At 38.2% G+C, this 18,325-nt stretch overlaps 1 protein-coding gene across 3 annotated transcripts in view; it reads left to right on the plus strand.

Moving 5' to 3' along the window:
• The window catches only part of EEA1 (early endosome antigen 1), a 60,152-nt gene extending 49,328 nt beyond the window's left edge, over positions 1-10,824 (plus strand). For all 3 annotated transcript variants that reach the window (XM_014248908.2, XM_005519423.3, XM_014248909.2), the window contains 7 exons: positions 4,130-4,315; positions 4,753-4,884; positions 6,625-6,810; positions 7,113-7,351; positions 8,798-8,918; positions 9,265-9,363; positions 10,408-10,824. In XM_014248908.2, coding sequence (XP_014104383.2) covers positions 4,130-4,315; positions 4,753-4,884; positions 6,625-6,810; positions 7,113-7,351; positions 8,798-8,918; positions 9,265-9,363; positions 10,408-10,530 — 1,086 coding nt within the window. In that variant the 3' untranslated portion in view covers positions 10,531-10,824. The remainder of the gene's footprint in view (positions 1-4,129; positions 4,316-4,752; positions 4,885-6,624; positions 6,811-7,112; positions 7,352-8,797; positions 8,919-9,264; positions 9,364-10,407) is intronic.
• Positions 10,825-18,325: the final 7,501 nt, after the last annotated feature.

The following is an 18,325-nucleotide window of genomic DNA, read 5'->3' on the forward strand; positions in this document are numbered from 1 at the left end:
CGGAGTGGCCTGTTGGAGCATTGGATGTGTTTGGTAACTTGGGGTTTTTTTTGGTACAGTTTTGTCCTAGTTAGTTTTCATTAAAGAATCACTTGTTACAAAGTAGCTGTGAATAAGTATTGTTACTAAAGTACTTTGATGACCTCTGCTTCTGGCAAGTACAAAATAAGACAGTAAGTGTCTCAGATGTATTTAGACCCCATGGAGATGGTAGCAAAAGTGAGGGAGCGCTCTGTGCAAAAAGGTCAAATAAGGTGATGGCAATGGGGAAACAAGATTTTTAAGGTGTGCAATCAGGTAACTTGATTTATGATGTAAGTTTCTGTGGAGCCTACAGAACCTGAAGATTGGGGTCCTAGGTACTGACTGGTGTACCAATTTGGAAGGTGTTTGCTTGATCTAAAAATTTTGTAAAAAAACATATGTTAATTAGGATTAGTGAGGTCTAATTGATACCACTTTTTTTTTTTTTTTTCTTTTATTCTGGAAGAGGGAAAAGGTGGGGAGCTGAACTTTCATCATGGCTGTGCTACCTCAATACAACCAACAAAAACTTGTCTTAGAAAACCACAAAAGAAAAAAGGACATTCAGACAGCCTCGGAGTGACAATGTTAGTCTTGAGAGGTGAATATCAAAATGCCACTGAAGGCAGAAGAACTTTATAGTAGAATTTAACAGCCTATTCAAAATCAGTTGTCTCCATGATTTTTTTTTGCCTTGGGCAAGTTAATACTACTTAATAAAAGTAGCTCATTTGAGCCAGGGCTGTGTGTTTTGACTGAAGTTTGGAACCAAAGCTGATGGGCAGGCTGAGCTTTAGATTGATCTTAATCTTCTTAGTAGGCAGCGGTAGAAGTTTTAAAACTTGTCTGTATGTAGGGGTCAGCTTGGGGGTCTTTCAGTGCAGGATTTTTTTAGCAGAGGTATGAACTCCGTGCCAAGCAGTGTTGAGCCAGGAGCCCAGCATTGTCCAGAACAGGCCTAGCCAGGCCATATCGTGACATCCTAGTAATGCTAGATTTAGAAGGGAAAACTTAAACGTCCTTAAACACAACTTAAACATGGTGCTGTGGCACCGTGCTGTTGGCGGGCCAAGGTTCCAGGCGTGGGGATGGATCATGAAGGGCTGGTGAGGTGGCGTGGTTCCTGGGAGGGCACGGCGGGAGTTGGGCTGTGCACTGAGCACCATCTGCTGGCACTGTCGGGAAAATCCCTGCTGGGATCCACGGCTCAGCTCTGGCTGAGCGGAGGTGGGCATTGAGGTGAGGATCGGGCGCTTTTGCGGTGCGAGAGCCGGCGCTGCCCGAGGCAGAGCCGCTGCCATGGGCACCGGCAGAGCGCCCGAGCCGTGGGGCTGCGCCCAGCTGCCAACCCTGAAGCTCCGAGTCCCGCAGAGGAAACTGAAGTCTTGTCATTAAAAAAAAAAATATATATATATAAATAAAGAATAAAATCAGAAGTGGGAATGGAGTTATAATTTTATGGATACTATTTGCTGCAAATTTAGTTTGGTTTAAAAATGTCTCTTAACAGTAACTTTCACGCAAGCTTTTGTCTTTGTGACTGCAAAAAGAAATAGGGTAGAATTTCAGTGCTTGTTAAAGCTGTAGTTTTTGATAAAAAAAAGGATATATATAATTAAAAAAACCACTAAATTTTTGTATATACACACATTTATACAAATATCTGTGTGTGTGTATATTCACACAATTTCTTTTAGTGGGAAAAAATATACTTTTTATATAGAAGAGTTAATAAAAATGTACAAACTGTTTTGCCTTGATTTTGACTTAGTGTGAGAATACTTTCTGTGAATGTGATCTCCTGAGCTCTGCCAAGTATTCTTGAGTTTTGGCATTTGTGCATTTTTTAGTCAGTCCTGGTTTCTTCTGTGTTTTTGAAAGAATGTTTCTTTGTCTCCAATGCTGGCATTGCTGTCAGCATATATTCAGTGAATGTTCTGGAACAGAACTTACACTTGCCAGACCTCAGTTCTGAGGAGCCCAAGTTACATACAGTCAGTCAAACTCTTTTTCTTAGGGAGTGAAGAGAAATCAGGTTAGCATCTGTGAATAATTTAATGTTGGTCCTTGTGGACTGGGATGAGGGAGCACAGACTCAAATGATTGTTTTTGCACTTCATGTGCAAAATGAATGAATCTAGGTCTTACCACCCTGCTAGGACCAGTTGTGATGCTGGTGCTATGATTTGCACTGGCACAGCCCAAGCTTTAATGAATCCAACTGTAATTTTTTAATATTTTTATTTATTTAAACTCTGTACCAGTCAACCTAGCATTTCTCTTTTATTTACACAAATAAGTACTGAATGACCTCTTTTGTTCTGTACCTTGTCTCAGCCTCAGTATAGATGCAGTGAGATAACCTGTACAGTGGATACTTTGAGGGGTGGGTTGAGAGCGAAGTACCCACTGTGTGTGGGTGTCACTATCCACTTCATTAAATTTCATCATCTGGTGCTAGCAAGTTTGATGGAACCACATTTCTTCTGCTGGAAACAAATTTGAATAAAAGTTGTGGCTTTACTATGTTCTTTCTAAAACTTCAGAGACTGTTGGGTTTTCCTGTGAAGATATTATATGATGATGCTGGACTTCCTATCCTTCCTCAATGTTAGGAAAATATGGTATTCCACTGCACACAATGGAACAGAGGGAGATAATTTTGCTTTCTGAAATACTCGCCCTACTGAAACCTCAAAACTGCAAAAGTGCCTCCCATTTTTTTTTTTTTAAACAAAAAATTGAGTCAACACCTTTAAAAGTATTAAGTAGTAAACTCTAATATCTCAGAAAGCAAGTAAAGTAATTTGTCTGAAGATTAATTTTAAAAGCTGGTGTGAATTTTTTAGAGCCGTGGGGATTGTTGAAAATGCTGTTGAATCAGCAGTGTTCCATCACTGCTGTTTCAAATTAAGTCTGACTCTACAAGCAACAAAGGAGGGTCATGAGGCATCAGAAATGAATTAGCTTTTAAATCAACATGGGAGAGACTTAAGCATATGCATAATTGAATGAAATGAAAATTCTGCTTATAGTTCCTTTTAAGGAACTAACCTTCAACAAGAGGTTTGAGTAATATTTAAGCAAGAACTTCAAGAAAAATTGAGCTTATCTTGAAAGAATTTAAATCTTTACTGCTGCAATGAAGGCAGTAAACTTATTACTAATAATGAATCTCAGCTCACCTTCTGTATCATAGCATCAAAAATTTCCATAAAATACCAATATTTTGGGAAAGTGGAGGATGAGTTTTTTTGGTTTTTTTTTTCTTGTTTTCAAGTGGAACTAGTCTTTAACTAAGCTAGAATGTTTAAAAAACCTTCAGAATATTAACTCAAAAAGTCCTCCAAAGTTTGACTTTGCTGTAAGCCAACAGAATGAGCTTTCGCTTTGGGTGCAAGTTTTGGTTTGTTTCTTGGGATTTTGTGACCTGTTTCAGAGAGATAAATCAAGGTTCTTTTTCTAGCTAATGGTGAGAGTTAGAAGCAAATAAAGTATCATCTCTGGATTTTAAATGAAAGTTTAAACTTAATATTTACAATGCTTATTCAGCAGAAACTGTGAAACATTTTATCCTGATATTAGCATTTTTATCTTAAACATTTCACTTCAGAATTTAAAAAAAAATTACAGTTGTCCTAGCACTAACATATTATTAAGTCATTGGTGAAAAATAGCATTGAATGATTTTTGAAATCTTCAAACTATAGCTTCACTGTTTCTTAAGTAACAGCTGTCTAGAGTTATAGAACACTTGATTTGCCTAGATAATAAAATTAATTTGTGTGAGCAAATTCAAGTGTATTCTCTTTTTGTCAGTTACCTTTTTTTTCTGCCTTCCTGCATGTTTTCACCTTTTGTCTGTGTAATGATGCAAGCTGGAATATGTACAGTAGGGTTTTGTTCCTGGAAATTATACTGGCATAGTTTCTTTTTACTTGGGATAACCTTGTAAACCAGAAGTTTTTGTAATGTTCTGTCAACACAGGAAGCTAAATGTTGCACTCTAGTTAGCAGTTTTTCTACTTGGAAATGTTTAAGTGGCTGTTTAGTATCCGAAACTTTTATACTGACAGGTAACTTGCAGAACTCTCTTTTTAATTAGTCCACAGAAGAAAAACTTGCTCTAGCTCAAGAAGAATTAGTTTCCAGCAGGAATCGAATTGCTAGCAATAATCAACAGATTCAGGAACTGAAGAAAGCTAAGTCTACACTGGAGCAGGATGCATCAAAGAAAGAACAGCAGCTGGGTGAGAAGAACAAAATGCTACAAGATCTTCAGAATGACAGGGTAAATGCTTCTGCCTTTTGAAATCTCCACACAGGAGATTTCACATCCACCCCATGCATGCACACTTTATTATTTTCGATTACATCCCTAATGTGAGAGCATAACGCTGTTACAGTGCATAATAATGACAATTTTACTGAACCCCTGGTGAAAAGACTTAAGAAAGAGACAATTGTAGTGAATTTGGTTCAGAATATGCTGTTAATTTGTTCTAGGCAAGTTTGTGGCTAGATAGGTGGGAAAACATTATTAGTTTTAAATATAAAACTGCAATCATGCTGCTAATTGCTTTACAAACTGTGGATGGATATATGGCAGTTGTTTCCCCATAATTACAAAGCCACTGGATGTTTTTGGGCCCTGGATGTTTTTTAATTGGTTGGGTTTTGTATTTTGTGAACTTTGTAACTTTTCTAGCACTTCTATTTCTCTTCAAGATTTTGAAAGACAAAGATTTGGCTAATGAAAAATGTAAAACGGCAGAACTCCAGGAAATAAGGAGTAGGCTTGAAAAAGAAGGTGCCAAGCTGGGTGAAGAGCTTAGAGTCTGCAAGCAAGAATTTGAGAAGGTACATTGAGACAAACTAAGTTTTCCTCATGTGTTTGGTTATCTGATGAGAAGTATGTGCCTACTCACTCGGTAGATGTTATCTGGAATGGCTTTGCAAAGATGGGTACTGTAAATATTGGTATTACAGGTAAGGGAACCAAAACCCAGATTTTATTTAGCTTCCTCAGCAATGATGTCTTGGTCGGTGATGATCCTTAAGCGCCAGGCCTAGTGAGCCAGGTGGGCGGCGTATGTCCTGGCTTTTCTTCAGTTCCACTGTAAATTCATTCTGCATACCCCTGCTTGACTATTCTGAAATGAAAAGCTGTCCAAAAGAGTCACAACGGTGAAGTTTTCCAGATATTCTAGGCACATCTGGGACTTCTCAAGGATGCTTGGTAGAGTTGAAACTCCCTTTGTGTTGTTTCTTAAAACGTCTTAAAAAGTCACAGCTGGGGAAGCCTCCTAAAAGGCAAATATCAGGAGCCTCATAAAAGACAAACTCTCCTTCAAGATCATAATAATCAGTTGAGCTCTCTAAAGGATTAAAGTTGGGAGGCTTTAATGAAATAATTTTTAGTGTGCAGTAAAACTGCTTCTTGCCACACTCTATATATTCTGGTTTTTAATCTCTATAGCGTTCCTAAAAGGCTGCAGTTTGTTTTCCATAATGTACTATTAGCAGTTATATTTGCATCTTAAACACACTTTGTTTGAATTGTTGCAAAAGTATAAATACAGGTACAATTCCCTATACACTAATAAGGAGAGAATAACACGATGACTTATGACCTTCAGATGTTCTTTTGTTCCCCATTGTTTAGAAAATGGTCTATAATTTTTAGGTGTAAGTCTGCACTTTGTTTCTCTCGAGCACTCTGTGCTTGGGGAAAGGTATTTTAATTCTTGTTATCCCTGAAATCTCTAGCCTAAAGAAAAAAATTTATAAAAATGTAAAAGGTGTGCAAACCAATACCAGCTTAATAGTAATTTCTTCATCTCCTTACAAGCAATCAGACTGAAAGTCTCCTAAAGACTTAAATTCTGTTTCCCATTTCCTAGCAAGGAATGGATGTATCTGTAGGGCATCCTCTTGTTCTGAAGATATGTTCTTTTCACTGTCCTTGCTTTTCTTTTAACTTGTATTGTGAATTTTGATTTATGGAAAATGGTCCATCCCTATTAATCTTTTAGTACCTATATGCTTGGCTGTGTAATTTTAAGGAAAAGGATTTCTATAAATTAAACTTACTATTCTGCTTGAGTTCAGTCACAGAAGAGCAAGTAAAGCCATTATTTATATCATCCCACTTGCTTAAAACAGAGTCGTTTTTTATACATTGAAGACTAATAGAAACTTTCTTCCACCAGCATTGAGTTTTACATTTTCATTTATGTAGTTTTTAACCTCATTATTGCAGCCAGAGAACAATATGAAGTAAATTTTTGAACAGCACCTAGGAAATGACAATGGATGTGTCATTTCAAGGAATGGCAGAAAACAATTCAATAGATTTTACTCTGTACTTTAGCAGAAACATGCATTAACAGTATTTTTAAAATTTTAAAATTGAATGTTGATCATAATATAATCAGTGATCATGAAAATCACTGATACTTTGCTCTATAAAGTCATCCTTTCTTCCAGTGATAAAACTAAAAATTATTGCTGTCCTCTCCTAGGAAAGGATTACAGTATTTTTGAATTTAAATCCATTTACACTTTCAGTGCTGCTATTTTAACTTTGTATCCTAACAGGAGGTGACAAATCTCAAGGATGCAAACCAGCTATTGATTCAACAGAAATTAGAACTGCAGAGCAAAATAGATAACGCAAATTCAACTCTGGAACAGGAGAAACAAAAACATCAAGCTATCAAAGATCAGCTGAAAAAAAGAGAAGAGGAGCTGAAGAAAGAATGTGGTGAAATTGAAGCCAAACTGGTTCGTATGTTAAAGAGAATGAGACTGCTGTTTTGTGAACATGCCTTTGGATTCTTCCAGGGACAGAAAAGAAGCAATGGGTTGACTTTAGTTTCACTTTACATGAGTTTTAAATTACAAGATCAAAAATCTTTGAAGCCTTTAATGGTATAGGAAAATTCAGTGAGGCGACAGCCTTGTCTAGTAGAGTATGTTGATTAAAAGTGATTCTATTACAGTAAGATTCTTTGCCTCAGTTAAATGTAGGGAATAGGGAAAGAATGCTTGGAAGCTTGTTTTTCATTTTTCCATTGTTTTTATAGCACACAGAGAAAAAAGACAAAGAAGAGGAAAAACGGAAACATGAGGAAAAGGAGACTAAGCTCACAATGCAGGTCACAGCCCTGAATGAAAACCTGGCTACCATGAAGAAAGAGTGGCAGAGCAGTCAAAGACGAGTGAGCGAGCTGGAGAAACAGACAGATGATTTACGTGGGGACAATGCTGTCTTGGAAGCAACAGTTCAGAATAATCAGGATGAGAGAAGAGCATTGCTGGAGAGGTAAGCTGTGGTCATGATGTTGTGGAAGTGTAGTTTGAGAAATTAAATTAACCGAGAATGAAAACTTGTTTGAGTTGATTTGGGATTCTATATTCATGCTTTATTTAAATCTGTATTTGTTCTTAGTGGCTATGGGTGCAGTTTCCAGAGTGCAACCTTCTGTCATCCCTGCCAAAGCACAGCAAGGGGTTTTGTGAACCAGCTGTGCTTTTTGTGATTGTTCTGTAGAAAATAAGGCAGGCTTATCATGATTTTTACTTATCACCAAAGCCACAGCCTTGTGCTTGGTCTCAAAGATTTATGTCCACCACTAAGAGCCTTCTAAATCCACTGGGCTCCTCTGAGATTTCAGGTCTATAGGCTGTGGCTTCTCATCTGTTGTGTCAACTTTGTGAGGCCTGGCAGAGAGAACTTTTCTTACCTAAACTAACTGTCCTTCTCCATCACTCTGAGGCTCCCATGCCTTGATTCAGTTCAGAGGCATGCCAGAAGCTTGGAAGAGACCCCTTAAGTAACACAGGATTTGCATAGGAGCTCCTAGGTGTGCCCACTTCTTTGTATTAGGAGGCTGAATATGTAATTGGATTAGACAGACTAAAGTTCACAAAGGATGCATTTTCTTCCTCCTGAAAACCTGCAGTCTCATTTTCTCCAGTCCTGCTGTTGTCTCTACAATATATTTAAATCTTAGGTAAGCAGAGTGCTTTTCCTTCAGGCAGCAGGAGGCCTTGCAAGGCAGCGGGAGCTACCTGAATGCAGTGATTTCCAGGGTAGAAGAAACACCTGTGAGACAGGAAGCTTTCTTTGTCCTTATTTCCTGATGTGTTTGGTGAAAGCAGAGGGGAAAACTTTTGTTGGTACTGTCAAGCTTGTTGATTGACTTTTGAGCAGTAAACCTTGAAAAAGCATGGGATCAGTTCAAGTGAGATCCTCTTTCTTTGGCAATCCCTTGCTGTACTGAGTTGAACTCATCCAGTAGCTGTTTACAGCTTGGCAGAAAAATACCCTTTGCTATTTGGTTTTGAAAAGTTAACTGAGTTTCAGCTGATGGGAGGTGGCCTTGATAGAATAAAAAGGCTTCTTTTCTGCTCTGTTGCCTGACCTGACCTGTGGTAGCTGGTTTGTGAGAGTGTCCTGTTGCACAGGGGTATTTATCAGGGCTTGCTGTTGAGGGACAGCATTCAGCACTGTCCCTGGTTGGGGTGTAACTCCAGGTATTGATAAGCTGCAGATACTTGGGAGCAATGACAGTATAATCTTTAACTGATTGTTAAACAGATACAACAGAATGTGTTCCTAATTAAGGCATCCAAGAACTTTTCAGAGCAAGGATTTTTTTTGGCTGGATTTTAAGCAGGTAACTTCTCAGACTGACAACCAGCCCAAGGACATACAGTCTACAATGTCTTAAATGCTTTGAGCTGACTAGTTATTATTTTACCTCAGGTGTATAAAAAGTGAGGGGGAAATTGAAAAGCTTCAAGCCAAACTTGTAGAAATGAAGAAAAAGCTGGACAATACAACTGCTGCCATGCAGGAACTTGGCCGAGAAAACCAGTCATTGCAGGTATAATTAGATTTGAAGCTGTTAAACCTCTTGATTTTCTGTCTGGGACCTTAGGAGAAATTCAAATTTGTGTCAGATTGGTGGTGGGTTGCCTTTCTAGATGAATTAAGGTGTTATGTTTGTGGTGTGTGAGGGTCATACTTCTGTCTGTGTGTTACTAAATCTGCTTATAGTTTTGAATCTTGGAAGGTGTCCTCTCTGAACAAACATAAGCCCTGAGTATCATGACAGAATTGGTGCTTTTATTTTGCAATGGGTAGTGCATGCTGTGGAAATTAGGATATTAGATGGAATTAGACATGCATTTTTTAAAAGCCTGATGCTATTTTTTACATTTTCTGTATAGATCAAACACACACAAGCTCTCAACAGGAAGTGGGCAGAAGACAATGAGGTGCAGAATTGTATGGCCTGTGGAAAAGGCTTTTCGGTGACAGTAAGAAGGGTAGGTGTGTTCTACTCTGTGTCTATGGTGATTTTCTATTTTTATTGTTTCCAAATTCTTAGATGGGATACAGACTTCAGAAAATGGCCTGAATAGTGCTGTGATTCTCAGGACATCTCAGAATATTGTTATTGTTTGAAATGCCTTAACATATTAAAAATAAGGGCTATGGAACTTACTTTATTCATGATTCTTTTTCCATTCAAACATCATCAGTTTATAAACAGTGTTAAAATGCTTCCATCCCTATTTTGCAAGCAGGCAAAACTACACTGTTGTAAGCTTATTTACAGAAAATATATTTATAACCAATCTGAACTAGATTTTTGGGTATAAAAGGAATGTAAATTCCTTAATGAAATTAAGTATGTGTGAAAAGATGAGGCATCACCATGATCTGGTGCTTTGTGACTTTATATTTATAAACATGGAACAGAAGAAACAATTGGATGTGCTTCAGGTCTGTAGTCAGACCTTGCTTGAAAAACTGGTGGTCAGCTAAGACGTTAGCTTCAATTGGCAGGGTGTGCCCTTCATCCAGAGATGAGCACCTCTCCAACAAGTGATTTGGCAATGGAGTAGATGAGGGATATTTGTGAGGTTCATTTTTGCAGAGCTCCTTGATATAGTCTTAGGTGATTCTCCCTGGCCTGCACTATATTGGTGATGTTCTTTGGGTAATCTCTGAACAAAGGCTGCTGGATCCTTTGATTCAAGGATACTTCTCAATGTGAAAGCAGGTAATTACATATAAGAAAACCATTTTTATCTGACCAGAACAAGTTCAAGAGAAAAATTTAAGAGAAGGGTGAACTTAACCATCTGTTTTCTGAAACTGGTATATTCTCTTGACTCAGTGAAGCACTTCTGAATGTTTTACTCATATACCCTTTAGAAAGGATGCCAGTTAAAAATTAAGACTAATTTTTGAAACATGAGAGTTGATTTGGCTGAGGGTTGACTTGACATGATAGTGTGAGATCTCTATTGGTGATCACTCTCTGCTACTGATATTCAGCATGTATGTTTCTTCTTTTTTTGCAGCATCACTGTAGACAGTGTGGAAATATCTTTTGTGCCGAGTGCTCAGCAAAGAATGCCTTAACTCCTTCTTCCAAGAAGCCTGTCCGAGTGTGTGATACTTGCTTTAATGACTTGCAAGGATAACTGGCTATCGTGAGTGACAAAGAAATGTTACACTAAAATTTACTATTTCTGTTGATGCACTTCATTCAGCACTCAGACTACTATTCAGTTTGGACAATGATTGTAACACTTGGCAAAATCTAGTATATTTTAAAATGTTTATTGAAACCAAGCAAAACTATTGTATTTTTTTGTGAGACATGGGCTCAGATCATCCATAGCTTACTAACATTAATCATGGAAAGAGCTTTTATGTCTAGATTAGAGATATCCAGTTATTTGTAAATAAAGTTTAAACAGAGGAGTAACAATGTATTTTTTTATCTTTTATTTTTTTGTTCAAGAGAAACAGCATTTATGTGATATTGAAATTTATTCTTGTTTCCTTCAAAGAAAAAGGAAGATGCAAAAACTTGTGAGGATTTTATGTATCGAATGTTGCTGTAAAAACATAACTAATTGTTGCATTTGATTGCATATCTGATGGTCTTTATAAGCCATTTTGGTTTCTTTTTCTATCTCTCTTGTTCTTGCATTTTTCTCTCTAAAGTTTGAACTCCACAGTGAGGGTAATGACTGGACTCAACTTCAACTCCGTTTTATTTGCCCACTTGTAGTGTCAGCAGCCAAGTCCTTATCCAATACAGCACTGGGGTGCTGGAACATCTTTACACATACGGTATTGCACAGTTGGTGTGTGAGTGCATCTGTCTCTCTGAGAGAGTATGTGTGATCAAATGAGGAGACAAAGTTTATCTGGCATTGTAGCAATATTATATGATACATTACAATATTTCATCCCACAGTGATCTATTTCACTTTTACTAATTGGTTGACAAATTTTAATATTCAAGGCACCCTTACATGTGGGTTTTAAAAAGGCAAACAATGCTGGTAGAAGCCTGTAGCACATCTCTGCCCCTGCCCATATCCTGGGAAGCACTGGGAGATCACTGCTGTTCTAAGGGAAATTCAGACCTTCAAGCCAGGTATCCAACTAAGAAAAAGTATTTTTTGAGTCAGCTGTAGTTTTTCTGGCCTTTTTTTCTGTCCCTTCCTTTAGCTTTTTGTGGAAGAAGCTGAACTCCTGCTACACCTTACAAACCTCACTTCTCCATTACTCCATCTGACCCTCCATTGCTCTGAAGTGTTCTGTTAGTTATGTGATTTAGTCTGCTTAGAATGGAAGACTATCTTTGTTATAAGCCAAACAGCTCTAATTAAGAGGCCAATATATTACTATAAATATTTATTCATATTTTCTGTACTGGGAAAGAAAGTTTTTTGTACAGTTCATGTAGGCTCCAGACTTCTTTTTTTGTTGTGATTTTGTTTGCACCTCTCCATTTTTGCTGGCCTCTCTCCAACTTTTCTTCCCTTTGTATCTGGTATTTCAAAACCCTTAAGATTATTTCTTCTGAGCAGGAGTTATGCTTTCCAATATTTAGGACTTTTTTGTCTTAAACACCCTAATAAATTCTCCACCCCTCAAATGCTTCAGTATCTTACCAAATTTTGCCAGCTGTTCAGAGAAAAAGGTTGTGTCCTGAATTCCTCTACTTCTTTCCTGAGACAAGGAATCAAATTCTGTCACAATATGGTAGCTTAGTCATTATTAGGAAGATTTGTTTGCTTTTATCTAGTTACAGCTCTATATGTGAATGAAGAATTGTCTCCTTTATAAAAATGTCTTGTCTTGATTAACTGTCAAGTGAAAAAACTTCATCCCTCTACTCCAGAAGTAGTGATCTATATGTTTCATATTCTCTTTTAACTTACCCAGGAAGTTCTACATTTGCATTGTCAAGGAGTTTTCTTAAAATTCAGTTCTTATTTCCCAAAAGCCAACTAAATGATTTAACTTGTTCTTGTCACTGTAAAAGGCTTTGGGCTGCAAATGTGGTTCATACAAAGCACTGACCTGCTTTTCTGGTTTGAACTTGAGAGTTGTTTTGGGGGTTTTTTTGAGAAAGCAACTGCTGCAACAATTCCATATGAACAGAGCCTCTGGACTCCCTGTGTCTCCTCATCACTGTAACTGTTTGGCATGAGAATATTTTGAATAGAAAATATGAACAGAATCAATCTCTGCCTCTGGGATTTTTTTTTTTCCTTTTTGTTTGTTCACTGAGAGAAACCAAAAAATTTTCTTTAGAGTCTTTCTATGTCTGACTTGAGAAATGTGGGAAAAGTAGAGATGTGACAGTCGTGCTCCAGCCTAGATGCATTCCATCCTTTTCTGTAATGCACAAGAACCTTGTGCTGTTCTTAGAGTGAATGAAATACACATAGAACAGGAGGGATTTTGTGTGGGGAGAAACTTCCCACAGCTGCCTAAGATCAAAACACATGAGGCAGAGGAAGATGGACATCTTTCAGGGGAGCTAGGAAAGTGGTTAGAAGATTCAGCTGTGTTTAGGCCTTTTTATTGGGAATATGTGAAAGCTCAGGAGAGACTTTTTCATGGTAGAAGGTCTGGAAAGGTTGTTCTTAATTCAGCCTTTTGGGATGCTGCTGTGTAAAGACAAGCAGAGACACCTTTTTTTAGCAGGCTGCTAAAGTAGTGCAGTTGGTTGGCTGCAGACCACACATTGGTGTGGAGCTCTTCAGCTTCAGGGGCAAAACCAGCTTGATTGTTGAAAATTGCTTTTTGCTGGCCAGTTTATATAAGCAGCTTTTTGAGGGGATAGAAATGCTTTTTGAACACACATTTGTAGAAAGAATCAGATTGTTAAAATCTGGAGGAACGGTGGGGTGGAAACTTTCATGCTTGAGCTTTGATTCTGCAGCAATAGGTCATGATTTCTGCAACTTTTCACTGGAGTGAATTTATGACTCCATTGCTGAGTCTTGTGCTCCTTCTTTTGTACTTGTAATTCTTAGTGCTGGTCTGTATTTGTTGATGAATTGATGGTATACTTGGCTTCACTGCCAGGTTGGAAGCTGTGTTCAAGCTCAAGAAAATATCCCATAATAAGGGAAACCGGAAGGTGAAAAGCTGTGTATTTACAAATATGCTTGCAGAGTCTTAAGTGTTTTGATGGGCAAGTTTCAGTGGGAATGTGGGATTTTTGTTTCACTGCCTTAAAATCTAAGTAACAGGAAAACCAAGTAAAAAGCCTGGTGACTTTTACCACAGTAAAGGATTCCAGGCAAAACAGTTTAATTCCCTGATTTTTCAGACTGCAGACACAGGAACAGAGGGGAAAATTAATAAAATGGCAGAAGAGACTGAGTCTTGGAACTGGAGGATGAACAGTGGTGTGTTTTTACAGCCTCGAGAAATAGGCAGATTGCTCTGATTCACTGAGGAGTGGCCATTATAGAGGAAGAGGTGAAAATAGTGGCAAAACCAGCACTCAGACCAGTCTGTGGGATCCTCAAGCAGCCTTTGATTACTAGTCATTACTGTGGCATCAGGAGTGGGACAATGAAGTGTGGGCTTGTTCTTGAAACTGTCCCATCTGCAGGACACTCCATCCACGTTCAGAATTCTGCTATGAGAGCAGAATGCGAGAGACCAGCTGCTTCATGGGCAGAGACAAGCTACAGAAGCTTTTGTGAATGTGTAAAGGATGGTCTTACAAAGGGTGGGGAGAGGTTCTTTTAACTTCCTGGAGACAATACCTCTCTTTCAAAGACCCACAGCGCCTTGTATTTTTGCCTCACAAGTGCCAAATCTTACTGTTCCATTCTGGCCTCATGTCAGCAGTACATCACACTGGAGACAGGTAGCATCGCAGAGGTCAGTGGCAGGCTTTTGATCCTAAGATCTGCTCTGCTTCACTGTTGTTTATTTCTTCTCCCCATGTACTCCCTAATGTAATCTTCCCCCTTCTGCAAAGGTTGAATGAAGAGGATAAAAGTAATGAGTCACAGTAGGAAAAGTTGCTGTCTGGAGATGAAGAGACAGAAGGAATTTTCTGCTGCAGCTTCCAACAGAGGCAAGAGGTTTAGAGGGATCTCATTTTTCAACTGGCTTCACTCTCTGGCACAAGAGTCCAAGGCTGTAAGGTGAAATGTGGGTTTTTGCCTCTGTTTTTGGAAGGTGTCAAGTAACCAAGTTGCCGTGGAGTGTAGAGCACAAGGTACACAAGAACAATGAGTAACTACTTTTGTTGGCTTTGGGACATGAGGATTGTTTGTGAATCCTCACTGGAAAAGCTTTCTTATTAGTGAAGCAAGAAGGGATTTGGGAGCAGAAGCGTGAAGTAACCTCTCTGTGTTTGTATCACATGAGCCATAACAATTTAGCTTCTCATGCTAGATGTAAGAGAAGTGACATTCATAAAGGGACCTGGAAAACTCAACTGCTTTTCAGGATTGTTAAGTGTCAGTTAACCATGGAGTGGGAACAAATGCTTGTGGCAAAACTTAAAAAAATGTATGGCCAGTACTCAGTGATGGACAGAAAAATGCTGGAGCTGAAGTTCAAATAGAATCTAAACTACGCCAAGAAGAATGATCTCATGGTTTGAGCATGTTGAAACGGATAAATTACTCTTCCAATTACCACCCCTCATATTCTCAGAGAATTAGGAAACACTGTCATTTGCACTGTGCACTTTTTGCTGTCTAAGAGAATCTACAGTAAATGGAATGGCATCATGTGTATTGCATGTGTTAGCTGTAGCCATTGGACAGCAGGTTTTTAATCAGCTGGATTTTTCACTGTATACATTTGGCCCTAAGGAGAATTGCACTCGCGGTTCCTTTTACCAAAAACACAATCATCATCTCAGAGCACATGTAACAAAAACCATGTTAGTCACACGCATGTCTTTGTAGACTTTATTTTTGAGATTATAAAATGAGAAAAAAAAAAAGAATTTTATATATTTGCAAGGATCTTGCCAGTTGTCCATTTCTTTGAAGTCTTGACCTCAGCATTCCTTTTAGAATAAGTTTAAAATTATTATCCAAACACAGCCTCTCCAAAAGCACTAATTGATGTATTTTTCAAAACCAGCTACAATTGCATATAAGTCCTGCCACAGAAATGTGGTTTTTGAGGTATTTTTTCTGTTTGTTTTTAAAGGGACACTGAATAAAAAAGTTTGCATGTTTAGAGAGAACATTAGACACCACTTAAGTTCACAATATTGAAGAGTGTAGGTACTAGGTAATGTAATAAACTCTGCTGATTGTCTGTAGCTCCCCACATACTGTGCTCTCACTATGCAGAGGATAGAGAAGTGTCTGTGCATTTAGAGATTGATGAAGCCCTTCTACCCCTTTGGATTAATGTTATCTGAAAGCAGGAACCTGGAGGACATATCTTCCAATTTCCCTCCCCCTGTGACTGAAACTTAACACTAAAACCAAATTTGTCTGTATTTCCTGCTTATTTTGGGGTAAAGAGTGCTGGGAAAGGATGTTCATTGTTAGATATCAACAGGTCAGTGCTGGCAGGTCCAGGCTACTGCTGTTGGCTTTATGGCAATGTCCTCCATTGTATGATGCTGGAGCTTGATTCCTGGCACAAAAGGGATGTTTGAAAGAACGTCCCACTGGGTTAGCAAATACCAGAACTTTTTATAGTAATATGTCCAAAATGCTGCTTGTATAGAAATAGTCACTTTTGTAAGAAAAAAAAAGTCACACCCCCTGAACCCCCATTTGATGCCATTACATAAGATTTAATTTAAGCTACCTCTCAGTGTGAAATTCAAATGTTAGTTAAGTTTAATAAGATTTTCTCACTGTTATTTTATGTAAAAGTTATAGTGAATGCCAAAATTGCAGAAGTTTATCACCAAAAAGGAAAAAAAGTTAAGTTTGTTTTTTTTTTTAATGTGTATTTGAGAATATCTAACAGTTTCAAGTTATTGTAAATTCTCTTAAATTCTTTTAACTTCTGTAGTTTCAACCTTGCAAACTCTAGCTGCTGGACAGGAAATAAATTATAACCACAAGCTTTCATAACTATGGTCTGCTGGGTAAAACGAATTTTGTATGGAGCTTTGTTGTTTGGATACAGATAGCCTCAGTCACCAAATGTACCATTCATTTGGTTGTGTTTATTTTTCTTCTTCTTGAGACATGAACTTGATGAATGGTGTGTTCTGTAATGGATGCGTGCCACAAATTACATGGTCTCATTTGCCTCTTTTCTGACTTTTAATGATCAGTTTATTATTTCAGATGTGAATATTGTTCATACAGCTTAATTTCTGTATAATTGTATAAAATATAAATGGAAAAAATATAAGTTTTTACTTGTTATTTAGAAGTAATGTATTATAAAATACTTATGTTGCAGTTTTACTTACAGAGTACTGTACTTCTAAACTGGATCCTGCCATCTTGGTAGGTGTAGATAGATCTTTTGCATGAGTCTGTTTTAGTTTTAATTTCTTTTTAATTGAAGTTTTATTCTCTTTAGTTCTGTTTTTAGTGTTTGTGTTTACTACTTGTGATCATGTAGTTGTGCCTTACATTGTAAAAGAGTTTAGTCCAGTGTGCACTGTAATTCTTAAACTCTGTGGTCTGGAAGATGGCTATGGATTTGAATGGGAACGTGACACCATGCATCAGCGGGTTCTGTATAAACTATGATGAATTGTTTCTGAAATGTCATTTTTGTTTTCTAATCTGTTAAAGGAATGATTATTAATAATAATAATAAAAAAAAATTAGACCTTTCTAATAGACCAGGTTATATCATTTAAAACGACCTTGCCCCATTTCAGACAGCAAAGCTACTTTGAAATGATGGATATGTAGTTTTACAAATTAACTGTAGGGAAGCCATATATGTAAGAGCAAGCTAAATGTTACAGTTTCTTAGAGTTGCAGGGAGCTGCAACAAAGGCTTTCACATTTCTGAGGACACACTAATAATGACTGTTTTTCAAATCTGTTTTTTTCACAGGTTAAATTCAGAGTAGTCTTTTCATTCCACAGCAAGGCTGCTGAGTATCCCACATTTGATGAAAGTCCTTCTGTCACACTGGCTGTGTTCTGACATCACATTTGATGTAGCAGGACAATTGGCATAACTGGAAGACTCAAAAGTAGCACTTGTTTAATTATAGACCAATAAAGGTCTCACATGTGAAATGGAAAGCTCTTTCAGGGTGGAACTGTGTTGCAGAGAGAAACCAGGGAAATCAGTCCTGTGACAAAGCCACTATTGAATTATGTAGGCACAACCAAACAACACATGTTTAGCTATTGAAGCAGGGGCTCTGTTTAGATATGGAGAGGAGAGGTCTCCTCTGAAAGGCAGTTTGAATTGGGAAGTCAGTTTCTGCCTCAACTGCTTCCTGAGGTGTCTTTCTCTGCATACCACAGAAAAACCTATTGAGCTCTCCATGAAGAGAAGCCCATGTGTAAATACTTCCTTCCTCTGGGCTGTCCTCCTTGGAGACATGCTGGTCTCCAGGAATGATTGCTTGTCTGGTAAAGTAAGTAGACCTGGCTAAAGACTGTTTTTGGTGAAAAGTATACAAAGTGAAATACCCTCTCCCTTCTGCCAGCACACAAAGCACAGACTTTAGTCTGTCAGGTGTGACGACTCTGGGCTTGAAATATCTTTATCTTGTCAGCACTGGTTTCAGGATGCTGTGAGGTTTTGGTGAGCCCTCGGTGTGATGTGATGTGCAGCTGAGCATGGGATTGGTGGGATGGAGCACAGCTATGTCAGCCAAGCTTTGGTGAGGCATTGGCAGCTTGTGTGATGCTCTGGTACAGATCTGTCTGCACTCTGTTCTGCCCTCCTGCTTCACACATTCACCACTTGGCATGGAGCACAGCCATGTGAAAGATGGAGCCTAGAAAGCCGTGACAAAAACTTGCCCATGATAGATGTGGC

This window comes from Pseudopodoces humilis, chromosome 5, assembly GCF_049639895.1.
Source record: "Pseudopodoces humilis isolate 2021_Gansu_Grassland_sample_001 chromosome 5, ASM4963989v1, whole genome shotgun sequence".
In the NCBI taxonomy this organism is placed as follows: domain Eukaryota; kingdom Metazoa; phylum Chordata; class Aves; order Passeriformes; family Paridae; genus Pseudopodoces; species Pseudopodoces humilis.